This window comes from Bufo gargarizans, chromosome 11 (assembly GCF_014858855.1).
Source record: "Bufo gargarizans isolate SCDJY-AF-19 chromosome 11, ASM1485885v1, whole genome shotgun sequence".
NCBI classification, from domain to species: Eukaryota; Metazoa; Chordata; class Amphibia; order Anura; family Bufonidae; genus Bufo; species Bufo gargarizans.
In genome coordinates this window covers 97,248,653-97,271,940 of record NC_058090.1, presented here as the reverse complement: position 1 = coordinate 97,271,940, position 23,288 = coordinate 97,248,653, and the positions used below count along the sequence as shown (strand labels likewise).

The 23,288-nt window shown below is 42.5% G+C and overlaps 1 protein-coding gene across 1 annotated transcript; it reads right to left on the bottom strand.

Moving 5' to 3' along the window:
- Positions 1-4,937: 4,937 nt before the first annotated feature.
- Positions 4,938-11,520, bottom strand: LOC122921452 (fibrinogen-like protein 1). The gene is made up of 6 exons (XM_044271430.1): positions 11,395-11,520; positions 9,215-9,239; positions 6,616-6,707; positions 6,392-6,512; positions 5,349-5,534; positions 4,938-5,239 (listed from the first exon to the last, which is right to left on the bottom strand). Exons 1-6 carry the CDS (start codon positions 11,458-11,460, stop codon positions 4,938-4,940), a joined length of 792 nt encoding a protein of 263 aa, XP_044127365.1. The 5' UTR covers positions 11,461-11,520.
- Between the last annotated feature and the right edge of the window lie 11,768 nt (positions 11,521-23,288).

The window sequence follows — 23,288 nt, the reverse complement described above, 5'->3', positions numbered from 1 at the left end:
GAAACATGGTCTTGAATTCTTATAAGAGAAGGGCCCCATCATAAACCAATCCTCCGGCCCAGAAGGCTCCCATAAGGGTCTATGACTAGTGACCATCCTCAGCTGAAGCCGTGGAAGCACCCATCTGGCTCTGGCTTTCACTTGAGCTCCCACCCCAGGTGCTGGCCAAGAGCCCAAAGCCTAGGTCTGGCTTCTCCCCGAAGGAAGAATCCAAGCGGTTTGCAGGGGGCTGAGGAACCACATAACCCCCACCACAGACCTCAAGGGGTAGATCTTTTGACTTTATGGCGCTGCAACCCTAAATGGTCTTAGTGACAAACAACGTGGAAAGTGAACAAACAGTGAAAACTCTAAAAATAAAGTGAATGTGTGCCAGAACAGTCCGGACATTCGGCCGGAATTATAAAAATTCCTCATCTTGTGCAATGCTATGAGGCTAGACAAAGTGAGGTGAGCACGCTCAAAATGTGTGATAGTGTGCCATCACTCAGTAGGCTCTCACACCCTAGGGTGCTCTCATGTGTTGGGTGACATGGTGGTTCAGTTGTTAGCACTGGTGTATTACTAGTTCTGGGATCTTTGGTTCAAATCTGACCAAGGACAACACCTGACTGGACCTTGTGGGTTCTCCCTGGGTTTCTTCTTATATTTGGCCATAGTTGCTGTTATATGGGTCAGGGAAAATAAATTGGGCTTGAACCAAGGATCCCAGTGCTGCAAGACCCCAGTGTTATCAACTAAGCCACCATGTTACTCAACACACCAAAACATTTTTGAAAATATCAGGACCTCCTCCTATTGCTGGATCATGTCATTGCTCAGCTCATAGTGGGGTTTTGTGGTGGCTCCAGTGGTTAGGGTGGATATCTAACAACAGTGAGTTCCTTGGTTCAAATCTGATCAATGATGATATCTGTTGACTGTTAGTAGTAACAATGGTTTTACATTAATTTATTTTGCAATGAAAATGTGTTTATTGGTCTCTACCTAGGGAGACCACCATACACAAATCTCTAGGTAGATAAAACCATTGGTTGGATTCAAACCCAGGGCAACATTACCCCCCCAAAAAACACTAGTGCTAACTACTGAGCCACCGTTCAGCTTAACGCTAGCGAGCATGCTGAGGTGAGTATTGGCATGGACCTGCAACAAGAAGAGGCACTATTGTTTTTGTAATGACATTTCTATTGCTTCATAGTGTTTTCAACATGGTGGTATGGTGGTTTGGTGATTAGTGCTGGTGTATTACTAGTACTGTGATACTTGGTTCAAATCCCAACACTTGCCTGAAGATTGTGTGTTCTCATTGGGTTTCTTCTTAATGTGCATTTCAACCTCCTCCCATTGCTGGACCATGTCATTGCTCACCTCCGAGTGGTCTCATGTGTTGGGCAGTGTGGTGGCTCCAGTGGTTGGTGCTGGTGTGTTAGAGCAGTGAGGTCCTTGGTTCAAATCTGACCAAGGGTGAGAGCTGTATGGAGAGTGTGTGCTGATAATTGGTTGTGAGTGGTGGTAATTTGGTGTGAGATGGAGAAATGGTATGTAGTGAGATGGAGAAAGCGAATATGTTTGGAGGTCAGCTGTGAGATGAAAAGAAATATGTTTGAGTGGTGCAAAAGGTAAGTAAGATTTAAAAAAAAGTAACTTTTGGACTTAGTTTTTAAAAATTATATATACTGGTTGTTCCTTGGTCTCCCACCCAGGGAGACCACCATTAATTATATTTGTAATCGCACAAAGAATACTTTCCTTCATCTCTTACCACCAAGCTGCATCTTTCAGGAGAACACAGAACCTCCATCAGATAACAGCATTGGGTGGATTTGAACCGGGGAGCCTCACAACTGAAAGACACCTGTGCTGACCACTGAGCCACCTCGCAGCTCAGTACTAGTAAGTCCGAGGAGGTGAGCAATGACATGTACCAGTATGTCAGAGATCAGCAACCTCCAGCTGATCTGAAACTACAACTCCCAGAATCCTCCTGTCACTTCAATGGTGGTTACAAGAACAGCAAAGTGTGCATGCTGGGAGCTGTAGTTTCACAGCAGCTAGAGTGCCGAAGGTTGCCGATTCCCGCTTTAGATGATGAGATGTCTATGTAGTTCCTGTGTTCCTCAATGTTCCTAAGCCTAGTACCCCCTGGTCATATACATGACCTAAGCACACTATAAGTACTGTTGCTATTACAGGCACGGTAGCCTTGGGTTCACATAGTGCAGGCTTCATCACAGGAGGAAAATGGGCAATGTCTATTACCCGCGGCAATAAACAGTAAGTGAACCCTTTGAAAGGATCATCTCACCGGCCTTAACCTGTGATGGAGCAGGGTCTTATTCCCCCAATCCCAATAAGAACTCATGCACACTTGGCCAAACTGAACATGAAGATGCACAAGACAGATGGGAGTACCAGCTGTATTAAACAGAGTAGTAGAAGTGAGAGAAGGGACCTCTCCACCACAATGTCACTTTACGTGCTCTTCAGGGGCTGTGGAAAGCAGGGAGACAAGTCTTATTGGCGGTCTGTAATAGTCAGTGGTTTTGAGAGGGTATGTAGTAATCTGGTTAGGTTTTTGAGAAAAATACTAAGGGGGAGATCAAACTGGTGTAAAGTAAAACTGGCTTAGTTGCCCATAACAACCCATCAGATTACACGGTTCATGTTTCCCAGCTGCTTTGGCTGTGTAGCGGCAGTGGCGGTTCATTTCACGGCTGTATAGTGGCAGTTCCTTTTTATGGCTTTGTAGCGGCAGTGGCGGATCACTTTATGGCTGTGTAGCAGTAGTGGCGGTTCATTTCACGGCTGTCTAGTGGTGGTCCCTTTTTATGGCTGTGTAGCAGTAGCTGCGATTCATTTCACAGCTGTGAAAGCGCAGAACATCTCAAATAGGTGTGATACTGCTGAGCCACTGTATCTAATCCTATGATATGAGATACTATATGCTGATCTGCGTATCTCATCCTAATGTGTGGTACTGTCTGTTTCAAAATGTACTGATCCCCTAAGGGACAAAGGGGTAAAACTTAACATTTAATGAAAATGCATCTAAAATAATAAGCGCTAGAGGAAGGACCTCTAAAACAAACAAAGATAACTCCCTTACCTGAATAGGGTGTACTAGGGGGATAGGTATCCGGACGGGAACGCCCCTTGCGGGGCAAGTACCTCGTATAGACAGGTAGGGAACATTAGCCCCTACCCTCTAGTAGGGCTTTTGGCTCCTGTTTCTTGTCTATGCTGGGGTGAATACGCTGGCACCAATCCAGTATGGTGACACATCATTAATGTCCATCTTTTGACATCAGCAACAAGAGATTCCGCCATCCAACTCCATACATGGGTGAGAATGTTCCTGTTTTGCTCATTATAATAGTTTTTTGTCATCATACTGTGTATGTCTAGTTTAGGGTTTAGAGTTTTAGAGGTCCTTCCTCTAGCACCTATTATTTTAGATGCATTTTCATTAAATGGTAAGTTCTCCCCCCTTGTCCCCTAGGGGATCAGTACATTTTGCTATATGATTTTTGGGAGAAAAAGGTCAAGCTTGTTCACTTGGCCTCATTGAGTTTCTTATATACTGTCTGTTTCCCAAACAGAACCTGGATTTGTCACTAAAGACGATACCGTTCCACTCTGTTTCTCGTTCACGACACCACTGCAAATGAAGGTGATGGACGCAGGCTGTCAATGGCAGGATATGAAATGAGCGCCATGACACCAGATTTTCCTCTAAGGGCCTGGAAAAGGTCTGAGTAGAGGGAGGCAAATGTAATGAAGGTGGCACCTGTGTCTGGATGGTGGACAATGAAGCTGCGGGGGCTGCTTGCTAGCGGATCAAACGATCCTCTGTACTGGTAGTCTGTCTGGAGCCTGTTCACTGTATGTGCGCCCTCACATAACCACTGCCTAACATCTGGGTCAGAACAGCCTAGATAGCGGCCAGTTCATTGAAATAACCATCCTGCTTCTATTAGTCCAATAATGTGCTTCCTCTCAAAGTCTGGGCAAAATGTCTTCACTGCTAGACATGCCTCTACCATGCACACGAAGAGGTACGCTACCCAAAAGAAGCCTCTGAGAGCCTTTTTATAGAGCAGCAGTGGAAGCACTTTTACGCCCTCTTGTGTCTAATCAGACCACACCTGTAATTATTTGCATATCTGCCTGCAGTAATCTGACATCTCTACCAGGAGCATTATTTTTTGGGGTCAATTTGTAGACTACCGTGCGGCTGATCATATGCCCATTGCAGTCAAGCCTTAGCCATTTTGTCTATATGTATAGGACTAGACCAGTGAGGCGGGGGATTGGCTGCAGTGGTCATGTGCTGGGACAGCACATGATTTATTTATTTTTAGAAAGTAGGAAAAAAAAAGTTACTTTCGTCATATACTTTCTGTTACCAAAATTCTCTGATTGTGATATATTCCCTTTACTTGATTATAATGGCGCCCCCTGGTGTTTATGCACATCTACCTACTCGGGTGGTCACAAATGCTCAGCTGCATCCCTCAATTGTCGCCAGCCATATCTACTGTTAGAGAGATGCCGCAGAAGGGACACGCTCCCTGAGCTGTGAGAGCTGCTGCAGGAAGGACATGCGTCCTGAGAGAGGACCACCCATGAGCTTCCAGCTTGAAATAAATCCAGTAGAGCAGTTGGAGCAATGACTGTTGAGATCTCTGGACCCATGTGAGGTACACGACTGGTCCTAGCTTTGTTAGGGTCCATTCATGGGTCCGGATTGGTTGCGGAACGAATCCGGACCCATTTATTCTCTATGGGGCGGAAGAGATGCGGACAGCACACAGATTGAGTCTTCAGGCTTAGGTTCAGCATTTCCTATTGGTCTAGAACCGACTAGACCTCACTCATTCAATTTACAATATTTATTACATATCATACACACGATGCACATGTAGGACACCCCTCTATTCATGTATTAGATACATTTCACTAAATTTCAGTGACTCGCCAGATCTCCATGTGGGCCAAGACACCGATGAGGCCCAGTTTTGATAATTTGGTGGCTCCCGCCATATACCATTCAGGTTTGCCGATCCACAGGCGTTAAACCACCAACCGGCTTGGTTTTGCCTACTGCAGCTGAGGAACATGATCCCCCCACTTATACACATTGGCCAGCAGCTGTCATTGGGCTTGTCGTCCGTGCTGAAACGGCTACAGCGCTGGTTGTCCCCTTCGATTTCATTATTGCCTGCAAAGGCGTCTCCTGGAAGGTGGGAAATAGGAATAGGTCATGACTGTGTCTACAAGTATATGCTGTTACTATAGATTTATACTAGTACTATGAAGTATAGATTTTATAGGTTACCACTTACCTGCTGACCCTGAGTACGTCCCTGCTGAGAGTCTGTAAAAGGTTTTCGCATCCCCAATACGGAAAGGGTTGTACTCTGCATAGCCTTCGTTACCAGCAAAGTCACCAAGACTGATTCGCAGCTTACATTTCCTGCCTTTCTGGTACGATAGCAAATGCATTTTCTCAAGTCCAAGCCAGTGTTCCCCTTTAAAAAACAATGATAAAAATTATCATCGTCATAAGGAACAGTCCGTCTTACAATACTAAAAGATTCTTTACCCGTTTACTCCGCCTCCATTACAGCACCGACGCTCCAGTCCATGTTTTGTGACCACTGCAACCAATACTCGTCTCAATATGGCACAAGACCACTGACGCCAGTGACTGGATGTAGGGGTCACATTGGGTCTACGGTTACATGCAGAACTGTAGTGGCGGTTGCGTGTAGAGGATATTTTGTTTTAAAGGGTTTGGCTCATCTTGATATGCCACAAATGTCTGGGACCCGCTACTATCTCTAGAAGGAGGGCACACTGAGCAAGGACCAGAGTGATTTCTGGCAGTCCCATAGTGATGTGCTTGCCAAAAATATCCACGTGCTGCCTTGCTTTGTGGTCCCCATTCTAGAGATAGGTGTGGGTCCCATTGGTGGCATATCCTGTGTGAGGTGGGCCACTGGTCTAGCTTTGGTAGGTATATAGGACGTCAGCACTAAATTCAGTCATACAAACCGAGACAGTCCGGTGTAGGTTCATGCAGTTACAGTGTAGCTCCAGTTTCAGAAAACTCCAGGTGCTATCTGCTGATCCTCAGGGGTGGGGCTAGCAGTGCTCATAGAAAGTATATCAGATCCATACGCCCCTCTGCTCACATCTCTGAGGATCACCTGCAGGGGCACAGTGATCTAATAATGGCTTCTGCTCCCTTGTTTCAGCAATCTCCTGGACCCTCACCAATCAACCTCCTGACTAGTTACTGCGACATGTCAAAATCCCAGTCATTTTTTTTTTCTTTCACAGAATTGCTCGACTATCCCTAATATACACAGGTTAGTCTTTTTACCTCTAAGATTTCCAAACCCATTTTCGTATTCAAGCCACGACTTTTCAAAGGATAGGCCATCCTGTCCATTGTGTTTTTGTATTAAAGTCCAGCCCCCAACCTTGGATATTTTACAGTACACCTGCAGAGAGAAAACATGTTAAAAAGGAAATAGGGCAAAAACACCAAGCGAATAAATCCCATATTAATGATTTTTGTAATCACTGTTGTGTAGTTTGCTATACCTTAAAAGCAGTTTTGGCACCCACTGGTTTTACGGTGTATACACCACTGGGGAAATGTTTGTTCCTTTGCCAGACATCTGAGCAATCCCGTGCTATAAATGAGAAACCAAAGTCAGAATTATATTGTCTAGGCATCTATTTTAGTGATAATTCATGCAGTCTGGGGTTTTCTGGATGTTAAAAGTTTTGAAAAAACGGTGCATATGGTGTAAAATGATAAAATAACGTCATACTATACTCGCTGATCCCCGGCTTCACAGTCCTCCACCTGGTCCCTCTCGACAGGCTGGAAATGAGTGCTTAGCGGTTAACCCCTTTAAAGGGGTTCTCCGGGAATTAAGAAAATTAAAATACTTAAATATTACTTTATTATAAATATATTCTCAAATACCTTTCATTAGTTATAATGGCTCGTTTCATCTGGGGAGCAATCATCAGGGGAAACAAAATGGCCGCCGTCCCGTTAGTTCACACAAAACCTGTCCTGATCACAACACTGAGGTACAGAGCTGCCTCAGCCTCCTCTCTACTTGTCAGGGATTACGATCCTGAATACAGATGATAAGATCTTCAGCTGAATCTCTGGGGAATTTAGTTCATGAGGAGACATGAAGGACAGAGAGGACGGACAGGCTGTGGTAATGGAGACTACATACAAGTGCTGCTGCTTATTAGCCTCACCTCGCCCTCCACTTATGTCTCCTCGTCATCTACATCCCCACAGAGATTCACCTGTATTCAGGATCATGATTCCTGACAAGCCGAGCAGAGAGGAGGCTGAGGCAGCTCTTTACCTCAGTGTTGTGAAGTAACTTGTCCTCCTGTGTGATTAGGACAGGTTTTGTGTGCACTAATAGGACGGCGGCCATTTTATTTCTCCTAATGATTGCTCCCTAGACAAAACAAGACATTCTATGTAATGAAAGGTATCTGTGAATATATTTAATATAAAATAATATTTAAAGGGAGTCTTTCACCTAAAATGACCATTATACACCACAAACATCATGATATCCATTACATTCCCCATATTATAATCTTACCTTTCATATTGCTGCCCGTCGCCTATTCTCTCTTAAAAACGCTTTTATTCCATATGCTAATTAGGTTCTGAAGGTGCCCAGGGGCGGCGTTTATGCGGCCGGTGCCCAGGCTCCACGGCGCTGTTCAAATCAAACCCCTCCCCTTTCACCCCTCTGGCCCGCCCTCGGTTCTTCAGATACCATCCTCCAGTCAATGACAGATCCGGCGCCTGCGCACTCCATTACCCACTAGGACAGAGGCAGCAGAGCGTTTAATGCGCATGCGCCGGCCCGTACATCCTGATATTTTGGCAGTTTACTTCAGCCGGCTAGATCGGGATGTACGGGCCGGCGCATGCGCATTAAACGCTCTGCTGCCTCTGTCCTAGTGGGTAATGGAGTGCGCAGGCGCCGGATCTGTCATTGACTGGAGGATGGTATCTGAAGAACCGAGGGCGGGCCAGAGGGGTGAAAGGGGAGGGGTTTGATTTGAACAGCGCCGTGGAGCCTGGGCACCGGCCGCATAAACGCCGCCCCTGGGCACCTTCAGAACCTAATTAGCATATGGAATAAAAGCGTTTTTAAGAGAGAATAGGCGACGGGCAGCAATATGAAAGGTAAGATTATAATATGGGGAATGTAATGGATATCATCATGTTTGTGGTGTATAATGGTCATTTTAGGTGAAAGACTCCCTTTAAGTATTTTCATTTTAATTCCTGGAGAACCCCTTTAAGGTGCACTTTCTTAGTAAATTGTATTTCCTCTGAAGTCGCAGCATGCTATGGATTGGGCTTTTTTTCCTTATTGTTTGGAATTTTTATACTCTAGATCCTTACTGCTTAGGTTTTTTTTTTCCTAGCTTCTGAAAAACACACCTTACAATAATGTTTTTGCATGGCGTTTCTTGTACCTTTGTATTTTCCCCATACTGCTGTATGAAGAAAGTCCTTACAGAAGGGTTAATACTTTCTTATAAAAAAAAATGAAAAATGGAAAGCATCCAGATACACCATAAAAAAAAAAAACGCCAGGTTGTGAAACACACTATATGGGCACAAACACCTTGCACTCACGGCAAGTTATAGAGATCTACTCTCTCCCAAATGTCCTGGAATGCTTCACTTCACAAAGGAGTTGAGTTGTCTGATTTCAGGAGAAAAGTGGACAACCCTCGGGAACAGCCTGCAGTAAAGAAATGGTTAATACTTAAATACCAGATCCTGGTACTCCCGGCGAGGCTATATATACTGGGCTGCAGCAGTGATGTCACCGACAACATGTGACCGCTGCAGCCAATCACTGACCCCTTCATTGCAACACTGGGGCCAATGAGTGGCCGCAGTGGTCACATGTTGTAGACACAATATCACTGCTGCAGCCGGGTAAATACAGTCCTGCTGGGAGAACCGGAGTGACAACACTGGATCGGACAGGTAAGTATTTACCAGTTCTTTAGTGCAGGCTGATCCCGAAGGTTGTCCAGTTTTCTTTTCTTCTGAAATCAGACAAATCCTTTAAAAGGGGTTGTCCAGTCTTTACCAAGCGATGGCCTATACTAGATGATTACAACGTACCTGGCTTTTCCACTGTCCCATTCACCTGTTTAGGTAAAAGAAAATTTAATCAACCAAATGTTTCTGGAAACAAGATAATTAATACATCAATACAGGTATAAAACTAATGTAAGAAAGCAGATTTTTGGTTCGTATTCAATAAATGCATGTGTAAAGTTTTTACCCATTTGTTAAGGAAACCTAACCTACAGTAAGAGCTAAAGTAACACTACAACTCCGTATTCCTCTTCAAGGGGTTGTAAGGACTGAAATATTAGTCTCAGCGTAGGTCATCGCCTCTCGGCACCCCAGCTGATCAGATCTTCCTAAGCCTGTGCTGTCATGCCGATTGGTAACACGGCCTTTCTAAGGCTCCATCTCATTTAAGTGAATGGGATTGAGCTGCAGTACCAAGCACAGCCACAACACAAAGAACGGCACTGTGTTTAGCATACATTTAAAGTATAACTGTCATATTTTTTTTTTATTTGCAAGCTTATTTCAGCCAGGCATGTATACCTGAGTAAGGCCTCTTTCACACTTGCGTTGTCCGGATCCGGCGTGTACTCCATTTGCCGGAATTACACGCCGGATCCGGAAAAACGCAAGTGAACTGAAAGCATTTGAAGACGGATCAGTCTTCAAAATGCGTTCAGTGTTACTATGGCACCCAGGACGCTATTAAAGTCCTGGTTGCCATAGTAGTAGTGGGGAGCTGGGGAGCGGTATACTTGCCGTCCGTGCGGCTCCCGGGGCGCTCCAGAATGACGCCAGAGCGCCCCATGCACATGGATGACGTGCCATGCAATCACGTGATCCATGCGCGTGGGGCGCCCTGACGTCACTCTGGAGCGCCCCAGGAGCCCCACGGACGGCAAGTATGCTGCTCCCCGCTCCCCACTACACTTTACCATGGCTGCCAGGACTTTAGCGTCCCGGCAGCCATGGTAACCATTCAGAAAAAGCTAAACATCGGATCCGGTAATGCGCCGAAATGACGCTTAGCTTAAGGCCGGATCCGGATTAATGCCTTTCAATGGCCGGAGCAAAAAGCGCAGCATGCTGCGGTATTTTCTCCGGCCAAAAAACGTTCCGGTCCTGAACTAAAGACATCCTGATGCATCCTGAACGGATTTCTCTCCATTCAGAATGCATTAGGATAAAACTGATCAGGATTCTTCCGGCATAGAGCCCCGACGACGGAACTCTATGCCGGAACAGAACAACGCAAGTGTGAAAGAGCCCTTATCAGTCTGTCAATGATTGTCAAAATATTTGTAATTACCTTATAACAACATGCCCCCTGTCTCTTTCCACTGGTCCCTTAAAAGACCGTTGCTAGGGCTTGTCTGTCTTCCCTTTAGTATAAACAGAAGACAGATAGGTGGTCCTTCACACTGCATGCCTGCATTAGGCTTCAGAGTGAGGAGGCGTGTCTCAGTAATCCAATCTGATTGGCTGGCAGGAAGCTGCTGGCTACAACAAGTGTGTATGGGAAGTGAGGGAAGGCAGTTTTGGCCTCAGAGAACTGGCAGAGGAGCCATTTTGAGAAGATCCTCTTATTGTAGGGTTCAAAACAGTTGTAACTAAGGGGGAAAAGCTCAAGGAAAACAGTGGCATGTGGAGAAACTAAAGATTGCTTTACACATTAAGGGGCCACAGAGCTCTCGGCCAAATCAAACATCTGATATTGATTAGCTACCCTGAGAGTAGGTCATCAATATTTCAGTCCTGGATAACCCGCTTTAAAGGGTTTCTCTGGGACGTTGACTAAATGCTAGCTCTCAGACAACCTGTGAAAGATCATTTCATCACCACTTACCGTTCTGTCGATCCACTAATTCCGCAACCTGGTCCTTAGGTGACCATAACTCTGGCTGTGGACTCTTTCTCGGACATGACGCCTGGATCTGCTCCTGTGTCTTACTGTTCAGCTGAATAAGGTCAAGACATCTTCAGGAGAGCCCGCAGCCAGAGTCAGGTGATCAATGACCTTCCACAGGTGGTCTGAAAGCTAGAATTTAGTCAATGTCCCGGAGAACCCCTTTAAGTTGGTCATAGACATTGGATAGAAGTAGGTGGATAGTTGAACAACCACTGAACAAACAATTAACTAACCATTATACCAACACAGTCGGATGCATTTTAGGAGAAAAGTGGTTAACCCCTTTAAATAAAATTTATAATACAAATACAGTTACCTGTGATAATGTTTTTTCAGGCAAAATCAGGATGAAGCCAAAGATTATAATATAGACTAAGTTCATTTTTCCTGAGGGAAACAGTAAAAATATAAATTTTTAGAACAAAAAAGCAAACATATGAACCGTAGTACACTGTACAAAAATAATGATGTGCATAAAAATTAAAAGCCCAACATAAAATCAACTAAAAAAAAAAACATAAAAAATGAAAGAGGAGCTGTCACCTCTCCTGACTTGTCTGTTTTATTAAATACTTGCATTCCCCATGTAATAACAATTCTGGGGCATCTATTCTTACCTTGTACTGTCCCCTTATTATTCTGTTATTAATTAATTACTAGCAGATTGATATGAAGGTCTAAATGGGTGTTACCAGTTAAGGGTGTGTCCCCGCACTCTGGCACTGGCAGACTATGAGTGGTAACACCCATCTGGACCGTCATTGCTATCAGGAATAATAAAGGAATGGCACAACAGAGTCATAAAACAGATGCTACAGAATTGTTATTACAAGGGGAATACAAGTAGTTCAGAGAGGTTACAGGTCTCCTTTAAGTACTGAAATTAGTCCAAACTCCAAAATGGAATCCACTCATCACACACTATACAATAAAAATAATATAATGGAAAAATAAATAACAATTAAGCCCCCAAATAAAACCCACACATAAAAACTCAATACATAGAAAAAATAACATGAAAACCCTGATATAAAATATACTTATCATGCACCATACAATAAACAATATTAAAAATGAAAACCACAAAATAAAACATAACGATTCTACACCATAGAAAAATAACATGAATAAAAAATGAAAACCTCAAAATAAACCCATTCATTATATACTGTACAACAACGAAAAAGACATAAAAGTCACTCAATACACAATGTCAGGATTTACCACTACAATTAACATTAAATTACATGTAATCAGGGGGGAGTAACTACCATAGCGGCAGACCAGGCGACTGTTATGGGGCCCAGGGTGAGAGGGGGCCCAGTCTTAGTTGGGGTTATACCCTCTTCTACTGGAGGAAAAAACTTGGTCAGGACTCTACCATCTAAAGCAGGCATTCTCAACCTGCGGCCCTCCAGCTGTTGCAAAACTACAACTCCCAGCATGCCCGAACAGCCTACAGGTATCAGCCTACAGCAGGGCATTGTGGGAGTTGTAGTTTTACAACAGCTGGAGGGCCGCAGGTTGAGGCTGCCTGATCTAAAGGAACAACTTTAAGCAAATGAGGCAGTGTAAAAATGTCCCAAGGGTCATTGAAATGAGTTTAGGCAGAAACCCATCTGTCCTGTGTCGGGGGCCCGGTTCGATCCTTGCTATGGGGCCCTTACTTCTCTATGTACACCACTGGCCAACAGTAATACTATACAATAATAAGATAACATGAATAACTATTAAAACCTCCAAATAAAACCCACTCATTATACACCTTACAATAAACATATTAAAAACGAAAAACCCCAAAGCCACTCAATGTACACCAGACAATAAAATATAATAGAAATGAAAACCCCAAATACAGCATACAATTAAAAAAAACATTAAAATTAAAACTCCAAAATAAAACCAACTAGATTATACACTATACAATAAAAAATAATAGAAATTAAAACCCCAAATACACTATACAATGAAAAAATAACATTAAAATTAAAACCCCAAAATAAAACCAACTAGATTATACACTATACAATAAAAAATAATAGAAATTAAAACCCCAAATACACTATACAATGAAAAAATAACATTAAAATTAAAACCCCAAATACTGCATACAATTAAAAAAAACCATTAAAATTAAAACCCCCCCAAAAAAACCACTAGATTATAGACTATACAATAAAAAAATCATAGAAATTAAAACCTCAAATACACTATACAATTAAAAAATAACATTAAAATCCTAAATACAGCATACAATTTAAAAAAAACATTTAAATTAAAACCCCAAAATAAAACCCACTAGATTATACACTATACAATAAAAAAATCATGAAAAAACAAAAAACAAATACACTATACAATGAAAAAATAACATTAAAATTAAAACCCTAAATACAGCATACAATTAAAAAAAAACATTAAAATTAAAACCCCAAAATAAAACCCACTAAATTATACACTATACAATAAAAAATAGAAATTAAAACCCCAAATACACTATACAGTGAAAAAATAACATTAAAATTAAAACCCCCAAATACAGCATACAATTAAAAAAAAAACATTAAAATTAAAACCCCCCCCAAAAAAACCTTGCCTTTCTTGCAAAATGTCAAGCTTTCAAAATGTCCGTCATGTGCCTCCTGCCCCGTCTGTCTGCTCCTTCCACTTTATGTATGAATGAAGCAGGCAGGCGGGGCAGGAGGCGCATGACGGAGGGTGAGATGTCACGCTGCGCACAGCAGCAGAAGGGCGGGCAGCGGCGGACTTTCAGCAGAACACCGGCCATGTGAGGAGTGATGAAGAGGCCGCAGCTCAGGACCAGGAGGAGCGAAATGTCCTGCAGCAGAAAGGTAGGAGCTGCCCCCGGTGTGTGCACCGGCCCCACCGCAAGTGTCCCTGCCTCCTCCCTTCCCCCCCACTAATACATTACTTTACTTACTGGAGGGCACTTATGGGGGATATCTGTGGAGGGCACTTATGGGGGATATCTGTGGAGGGCACTTATATAGCATCTTATGCTATATATGTGTCATCCACAGATATCCCCCATAGGTGCCCTCCACAGATATCTCCCATAAGTGCGTCATCCACAGATATCCCCCATAAGTGCGTCATCCACAGATATCCCCCATAAGTGCGTCATCCACAGATATCCCCCATAGGTGCCCTCCACAGATATCTCCCATAAGTGCGTCATCCACAGATATCCCCCATAAGTGCGTCATCCACAGATATCCCCCATAAGTGCGTCATCCACAGATATCCCCCATAAGTGCGTCATCCACAGATATCCCCCATAAGTGCGTCATCCACAGATATCCCCCATAAGTGCGTCATCCACAGATATCCCCCATAAGTGCGTCATCCACAGATATCCCCCATAAGTGCGTCATCCACAGATATCCCCCATAAGTGCGTCATCCACAGATATCCCCCATAAGTGCATCATCCACAGATATCCCCCATAAGTGCGTCATCCACAGATATCCCCCATAAGTGCGTCATCCACAGATATCCCCCATAAGTGCGTCATCCACAGATATCCCCCATAAGTGCGTCATCCACAGATATCCCCCATAAGTGCGTCATCCACATTACATCTACATCTGCAGACAAGTTTAATAAAAGTAAAAAATGATAAAGATAAAATGAAATCATAATCAAGATCCAAATAAAAGAAAGTACATATAAAAGTATGTAAAAACACACTCTGGGCTCATGCCCACGAATGTAAGGGTGCCGTGCCTGTGCTGCGGACCGCAAATAGCGGTCCGCAATGCACGGACACAGACCATGGAGCAGCTGCATGAGGATCGCGGACCCATTCACTTAAATGGGGTTCACGATCCGCATCCGACTGCCCGCACCGCAAAAAAAGTAGCGCATGCTGAAGTGAATGGGTCCATGATGCGGGCTGCACACGGTCGTGTGCAGCCCGCATCATGGACCCATTCACTTCAATGGGTCCAGGATCCGAGATATGAGTGCTACAGTGTGCTTCCGTGGTGCTTCTGGCTGTGCCTCCGCACCGCAAAAAAGTAGTGCATGCGCTACTTTTTTGCGGGGTGTAGGCACAGCCAGAAGCACCACGGAAGCACACTGTAGCACTCATATCCCGGATCCTGGACCCATTGAAGTGAATGGGTCCTTGATGCGGGCTGCACACGGCCAGTGCCCGTGTATTGCGGACCCGCCGTATGCGGCCTGCAATATGGCAACGGCGGGCACACGGTCGTGTGCATGAGCCCTAATAGTCCTCACTGGTACTGTTGACGCAATATTTTAGGTTTTAAAAATGTGGCTCTCGAAATAAGTTTCAATAGTGGTTTTGGCGATATTTGGCTCAGTTGAAAAAAAAGGTTGCCCACCACTGCACTATACAATAAAAAATAATAGAAATTAAAACCCCAAATACACTATATACAATGAAAAAATAACATTAAAACAGCCAAATAAAACACACTCAATATGAAGTAAATTCATATAAGAACATTTGAAATAAGGCAGGTAAACCACCGTCCGTCCCCCCCCATACTCACTTCTGCTGTTTCAGTGCCCAGTGAGGAGTCTTCCGGGTCCCTCCATTATATTCGCTGTGGTCAGTAGGAGGTGACTAGGATTAGCCAGTCACGCCTATTGGATATACCTGTTACCAAACAAAAGGCCTTGGCCAGAAGCACTGCATAGACATCTACAACTGAATGACTATTTCCATAGAATGTAAATCATATTTAACAAAAAGAAGACAAAAAAGGGGGAAAAAAATAAAAATAAAAATAAAAAAATGAGTTCCCACATAAATTACCAGGCGGTTTTGTATGAATGACTTCTAGTTACATAGAATACAAAAGTGGATAAAATAATATTATGTGGCTATTATATTCATTGAATAAAGAAATATAAAAATGTACAAAGAAATATACAAAAAATCTCAAGTGTACAGAGTGCACATTATGTCCTAATGAGATGGACCAACAGTGGCCCCCCAGACATGATGAGAATGTGAGGGTTCTCATCAGAATTTGATGACGCTTGTATGGAAGTAGTACATGACTCCATACCGACTTTGCGCTCTGTTGTGCTGGTGACGTTTCATGCCATTTTCCGCTTTAGGACACATTGCATGAATGCTGCAGATTTTTTTTTTACATCCGCAGTGTTTTACATTAGCAGTGAAGCAGGAGATACTTTAACAAATCTCACCAAATTGTGCCAGCTGCCATTGCAGTCTTTGTAGGACCTGGCCTCCTGTGATGATGCCTCGTTCCATGCGACCACTGCAGCCTGTGATTGGCTTCAGAGACTGGCATGAAGGCGGCCCATTTTATTTTGAAGGGGTTCTCCAGGATTTACATATGGATGACCTATCCTTGGTATGGCAGCTAAGCTACATTCACTTGAATGAGGCTGAAGTGTGCCTAGGCTAGGCATCCTCAAACTGCGTTGTAAAACTACAACTCCCACAATGCCCTGCTGGAGGCTGATACCTGTAGGCTGTTTGGGCATGCTGGGAGTTGTAGTTTTGCAACAGCTGGAGGGCCGCAGTTTGAGGATGCCTGTGAGTGACATCACATGGCCTAGGAGTAGGCCTAAACGCTAATGGAGCACAGCGGCCTCTTCGTACAACTGATCGTCTGGGGTCCTCCCTTGCCAATCTCATATTGCCGTCCCATCCTGAAGATAGTCCATCAATATGTAAATCCTGGGCAACCCCTTTAAAAAGTGCTTTTTTTTTAGATTAGGAATTAAGGGTTTTGCTGCTGCTCCGCAGGTAATCCACAATAGGATTGAACGGGGTTGTCTGGTTATAACTCTTGGGATCAATCTGTAATAAAGAACTGGTAAGTACTTACCTGACAGATCCCATCTGTGCCCTATTTATCTGGCTGCAACAGTGACGACAGGTGATCACTGCAGCCAATCACTGGCCTCAGCAGTGAAACCGAAGTGGTCAGTGATTGGCTACATTGGTCAAGTGCTGTCGATGTGACGTCACTGCTGCAGCCAAGTAAAGCCCAACCAGATAAACCTGACATTGGACAACTTAAAACTGAATGAGGAAAATCCACAAAAAATATAAAAGTATAAGGCCCTGGGTGAAAATCTAAGCAATTAATCCGGCATCCAGGATGCTTCATCTCTGATTAGATCTTCTTTTCAGTGTTTGTTCCATCCGTTAGTAAATCTGGTTAATCATGAGCTTATCTCTGCGAGAACCAAAGGATGGGGCAAAAATATTCACTTTGCCCGATCCTTCTCACCCCTGACATCATCTGTTGGGGAAAGTCAGGAGCTCCCAACATACATTAGACTCTCGGATGCGTGTGGGGGCCTCTAGTGCTGCATAACGGCTCCTTAATATTCTGCGCCCAGTGTCGTGTGTTAGACCTATTAGGTCACATACATGTGAGGACAGGATCTGGGTATCAGTACAGGCCATTTTGTTTTATAATGAAAGTGCAAATGCTTGGGAAGCAATGGTGAAGAATAGACATCCCTAGTGAAGAATGGACATCATACCGGGCAGGATGTTCAACCAAACAGGTTTGGTTGGGTTTTGCACTGCACAGCGAGGGCAGACACAGCCATTGTCCCATTGTTGCCTGAAAATTCATGAAAGATCTCAAGGTGAAACCATTTTGCAATCCAAAGGTTCAGATAAAGGCCTTTTATACCAACATATTGAATTTCAAAGTATATTGTGCCATTAGGGTCAGCCAGGGGAACCCACACTGTCTACCTCAATCCACAATCCACTTCACCTTTTTCTTTTTATATCCATAATATTTGAATATTTTTTTTCATTAAACCTAATATAAGATACCTGGCAAAAAATAAAAATGCAATTACAATCAGTGCTAAACCTGTAAATTAACATTTTTAAAATATATTTTATTTCATTTATTTTTGTATTTTTTTTACTTTATTTTTCTTGCAATAAAAAAACATTATATAAAAAAAAAAAGGAATGGAATTTAGTTTCACCCCGCAAATAATATTTGATTATTTTTATAATTAAACCTAATATAAAGGTACCTGGCAAAAATAAAAATAATAATTACAATCAGTGCTAAACCTGTAAAAAAAAAAATTAAATAGATTTGAGTTATTTCATTTATTTTTGTATTTTTTTACTTTATTTTTCTTGCAAAAAAAATTATATAAAAAAAAAAAAAGGAATGGAATTTAGTTTTTTTCGTTTCACCCGCAAATAATATTTGATTATTTTATAATTAAACATAATATAAGGTACCTGGCAAAAAATAAAAATAAATACAAAAAAAATGTAATTACAATCAGTGCTAAACCTGTAAATTATTTTTTTTTAAATAGATTTTAGTTATTTCATTTATTTTTGTATTTGTTTTTTACTTTATTTTTCTTGCTCTAAAAAAACATTATAAAAAAAAAAGGAATGGACTTCAGTTTCTTTAGTTTCATCCTGCAAATAATATTTGATTATTTTTATAATTAAACCGAATATAAGGTACCTGGCAAAAAAAATTAAAAAAATTAAATGTAATTACAATCAGTGCTAAACTTGTAAATGTATTTGTTTAAATAGATTTTAGTTATTTCATTTATTTTTGTATTTTTTTTACTTTATTTTTCTTGAAAAAAAAAAAAAAAGGAATGGAATTTAGTTTATTTTAGTTTCACCCCGCAAAATAATTTGTATCCCCCATTTTCCAATACAATACAAGATGTGGTAAATTAAAGGCCTCTTGCACATAAACCTTTTTTTTTTTCCATTTCTGTTCTGTTTTTGCGGTCCGTATACGGAACCATTCATTTCAATGGTTCTGCAAAAAAAAACAACGGAATGCATTCCATTTCCGTATTTCCGTTGAAAGATAGAACATGTCCTATTATTGCCCGCAAATCATGTTCCGTGGCTCCATTCAAGTCAATGGTTCTGTAAAAAAAAACTGAATGCATCCGTATGTCTTCCATATCCGCTCCGTTTTTGCAGAACCATCTATTATGCCCAGCCCAATTTTTTTATGTACTTACTGTTTAAACATTATTGTATGCTTCCGTTTCTGTTTGCGATCCGCAAAAAACGGATCACAAACTGAAACCAAGCGGCAAAACGGAATGGAAACGGAAACACTACTGAAACCATATGGTCGTGTGCAGGAGGCCTAACTGTGCCATTAAAAATTACAGTGTCCTGCAAAAAAAAACACATACAGCTAGGTGAACAGAAAATTAAAAACGTTATGGCTTTTGGTTGTAGTGGAGAGAAGTCATGTGACATTTTTATTTTTTGGCTCGCTCTTTTTTCTTTATTTGTGTTAATCCGTAGAGCCAGGGCCACTTATACTCATATGGGCATTTGTAGATATTATATTAAAGAAGCCATTAATTTTAAAAGGTTTTCCCGTATATGGGCGATAGAAGGATTCCCCCTTAATATTGTGCGAACATTGCGCACAATGCAGACAAGGGTAGGTGCCGTTTTTCTGACTCCTCATCACACTTTGTCGCACATTCATTTTCATGGAGCCAATATCGGCTTGTACTAGGTGGTGACGATAATGTTTGGTGCGTCTATTACAAATCAAAGGTGGATTCTTGAATTCTACAATCTGTGGATAGGATTTTCCCAGGAGCGACCAATGTTTCCAAACAATGTAATCAAACTAATTATTAAAAGGGTGAAACTTGTGTAGAAAGGCCACCCGAGGGCTCTCTTCAATCATTTCATCACGTACCGGTGCAAGGACAGCCTCCTCCAGAACTTTTTTAGGGTAGCCTCTATCCTCAAATCTATCCATCTCTCCTATCCTCCTTTCCCGGACACAATCCATTTTACCCGCTGTATCTGGGATTTCGGGATAGTCTTCTTCAAGGGCAAGGGGTGGGCACTTGTAAAGCATATGAATTGAAGAAGCTGCGGGTCCGCTGAGATTTTCACGATTTGGAGCTTCCTCTTCCTCGTGCGGACACAACGGGAAGCCGGGTGCCCATCGTCTCTGTTTGCTCTATTGAATTTGATACGTGCACCGACAGTTCATATGTCCCTACCTTGAGCTTTAATGAAGCGGATGCATCAAGGATACTTTCAATGAATTTCTAACGATACCGACTAGGGAGCATAAAAAGAGACGCCAGGAACAGGAACTAAGAAGATTGACCTCCTATGAATTACACGCGGCAACTTTGGCCGAATACTATAAATTGAATCAGATCCCAAGAGGTTTGAGGGTCCATCCAAGCCCGACCTTTTTTCCGGAAGACGTGGTTTATTGTGGTGATCATTAATAAATGCTCGCTTGATTTGAAATTACTATCGATCAGTTACGATTCCTTGAAGACAGAGGAATTTACTAAACTTAAGGAAACCGTGGATAATTATATCGCTAGATATAAAAAAGAAGTAGAAGAAAAGAAACTGTAAAAATTTCGGCGGGATAACGAAGACTATCCTGCTGAATAAAGTATATAAATGGCAAGAATCCTCGGGGCTCTTTGGAACAGGCTACAAAAGACCACCGCTGAGAAATTACTATGCTACAAGCTCAGGGAGCGATTCGGGGGGGATCGCAAGAAGCGCATCCTTATTTCAGGAGGGGGAACTGCCGACGACCACAGGAGGAAACGCAGGGTGGGCCGCAAACATCAGCGGCCCCATGGCGATCGGACAAACACAGAATATACAGACGCGTTCACAGCTACGTCCTCCTCCTTGATTATTAACTTGTCCTCCAAGATTCCTACCCCTCTTCAGACCAGAGCTTTAGAAAGAAGCTCGTCTTTTAGCCCCATTTCACAATTTGACAGTTTTCAAATGGACATAGCCTTGCAGCAGTGTTTCAGAAGAATAAGACTTGAGTCATTTTTCGGATATACCCTCTATACCTTTTATTGAAAGTCAGGATGTCCTACCTGATAAATTCAGGTTGCCAGATCTGGGGCTAAGGGTTAAAAGCAGGTTATGCCTCCAAAAAAATGCGCACCCAGTGGAAACTTATATCCAGTTTGTTACGAGGATGGATTCTATCAGCAAAGGCGAGCGTCAAGTGTCATCTAATGTCACCCCACAAGAAAAACAGGCTATTAAAATCTCGATGCAAGATAAGAGCCTTATAGTAAAACCTGCAGATAAGGGAGGATCACTGGTGATTATGGACATGTAATTATCTTAAAGAGGCAATGCGTCAATTGTCGGACACTAATACCTATATGATAATGGATAATGATTCTGTATTTGACATAAAGAGTGAAATAATGTCAGTCGTAAACCATTTTAAAACCCTGGGGATAATTGATAATAAACTGAGCGAATTTTTGATTAATCATTCACCGGTGACCCCGGTGTTTCATACACTTTCTAAGGTGCATAAGACACTTGTGGACTCCACGGGACGCCCCATTGTGGCGTCAGTTAATTCAATCTTATCACCATTGGCGATTACATTGGAGAAAATATTAACACCTTTGATACAAAGGACTGCATTGTTTCTATTGGATACATCACAAATTTTGGAGACAATAAGAGGACTAGGAAGAATACCTCGACATAGCTGGTTGGTCACGATTGACGTGGTTAGCCTCTACACCTCCAATGACCATGATGTTGGTAGGGAGGCGATGTCACTTTTGTTGCGATCAAGTAAATACACCGAAGTACAGCAAGAATTTGCGTTATAATTGTTACATCTTGTACTGTTTAGGAATTACTTTCTATTTGCAGCGACGGGGGACCGTGATGGGCTCGAATGTGGCCCCGCCCTACACAAACGCAATAATGTCATAATTTGAAGAAACATACGTATACACGGATTTGAATTATTAGAAAAATTCACCAAGACTTACGATCAGACTCAAGTGCATTTTTTAGGTACAGTGGTGATAAAGGATGATCTTTTTAGAAAAGAAACAGATAAAAATAGTGTGTTACACCTAACAAGTGCCCATCCCTTGCCATAGAAGAAGGCTATCCCGAAATCCCACATACAGCGGGTAAAACGGATTGTGTCCGATTTAGATGTCCGGGAAAGGAGGATAGGAGAGGTGATGGATAGATTTGAGGATAGAGGCTACCCTAAAAAAGTTCTGGAGGAGGCTGTCCTTGCCCCGGTACGTGATGAAATGATTGAAAAGAGCCCTCGGGTGGCCTTTCTACATCCGTTTCACCCTTTTAATAAGAAGTTTGATTACATTGTTCGGAAACATTGGTCGCTCCTGGGAAAATCCTATCCACAGATTGTAGAATTCAAGAATCCACCTTTGATTTGTAATAGACGCACCAAAAATTATCGTCACCACCTAGTACAAGCCGATATTGGCTCCATGAAAATGAATGTGCGACAAAGTGTGTTGAGGAGATAGAAAACCGGTACCTACCCTCGTCTGCATTGCGCGCAATGTTCGCACATTATTAAGGGGGAATCCTTCCATCACCCATATACGGGAAAACCTTTTAAAATAAATGGCTTCTTTACTTGTGAATCCACCCACGTAATCTATCTGATTAAATGTCCGTGTGGCCTGGTCTACATTGGGAGAGACGATGCAAACAATACGAGATCGTATATGCACAAGTCCACGATACGGACTGGGAATTTAGTGCTACCCATTCCAGCTCATTTTCATAGTGCTCATCATTCTATCTCCCAGTTCAGATTCCAGGTACTGGAACGGGTTACAAGACACAGGAGCGGTGGAGACATTAGAAAGCAGTAATTACGTAGAGAAGCATATTGGATCCATACCTGGGGCACTTTATAGGGATTATGAGGTTGAGATGGATGAGATGACATTTATGGTTATGCTAACCAAATAATTGTTTCCTTTTCCAGACGGCGAATCTGCGATGATTCTCTGTGAACCAGCGGTATCGTTATATATTTATATATTTTTGTTATTGGTATATATGTTTGTTTGCTATTTTGCCAGTCTATCACATCAGATTACTGCCTTCAGTTTGCAGTCTGACGTCATTGCACATGTTGGGGGCGGCTAAAATTGAAGGATATGAATCAGTTTATGAATGTTTGCTGACGAAGGCTGGACGGGCTGAAATGAATAAAAAGCCTATAAATCGAAGAAGCTGCGGGTCCGCTGACATTTTCTGCATCACGATTTGGAGTTTCCTCTTCCTCGTGCGGACACGACGGGAAGTCGGGTGCCGATCCTCTCTGTTCACACTATAGAACATAGAAGAGAGAGAAGTACAGGGCTGCAGGACAAGACGTGGCG

Bases quoted from the DNA above. Each gene is read 5' to 3' on its own strand.
- LOC122921452 (XM_044271430.1), bottom strand. From the start codon at position 11,460: ATGAACTTAGTCTATATTATAATCTTTGGCTTCATCCTGATTTTGCCT. The intron at 6,513-6,615 runs GTATAGCAAACT...TTCTCTCTGCAG, and splicing joins GTGCCAAAACTGCTTTTAAG to GTGTACTGTAAAATATCCAA. The intron at 5,535-6,391 runs GTAAAAAGACTA...TGTTTTTTAAAG, and splicing joins TGGGTTTGGAAATCTTAGAG to GGGAACACTGGCTTGGACTT.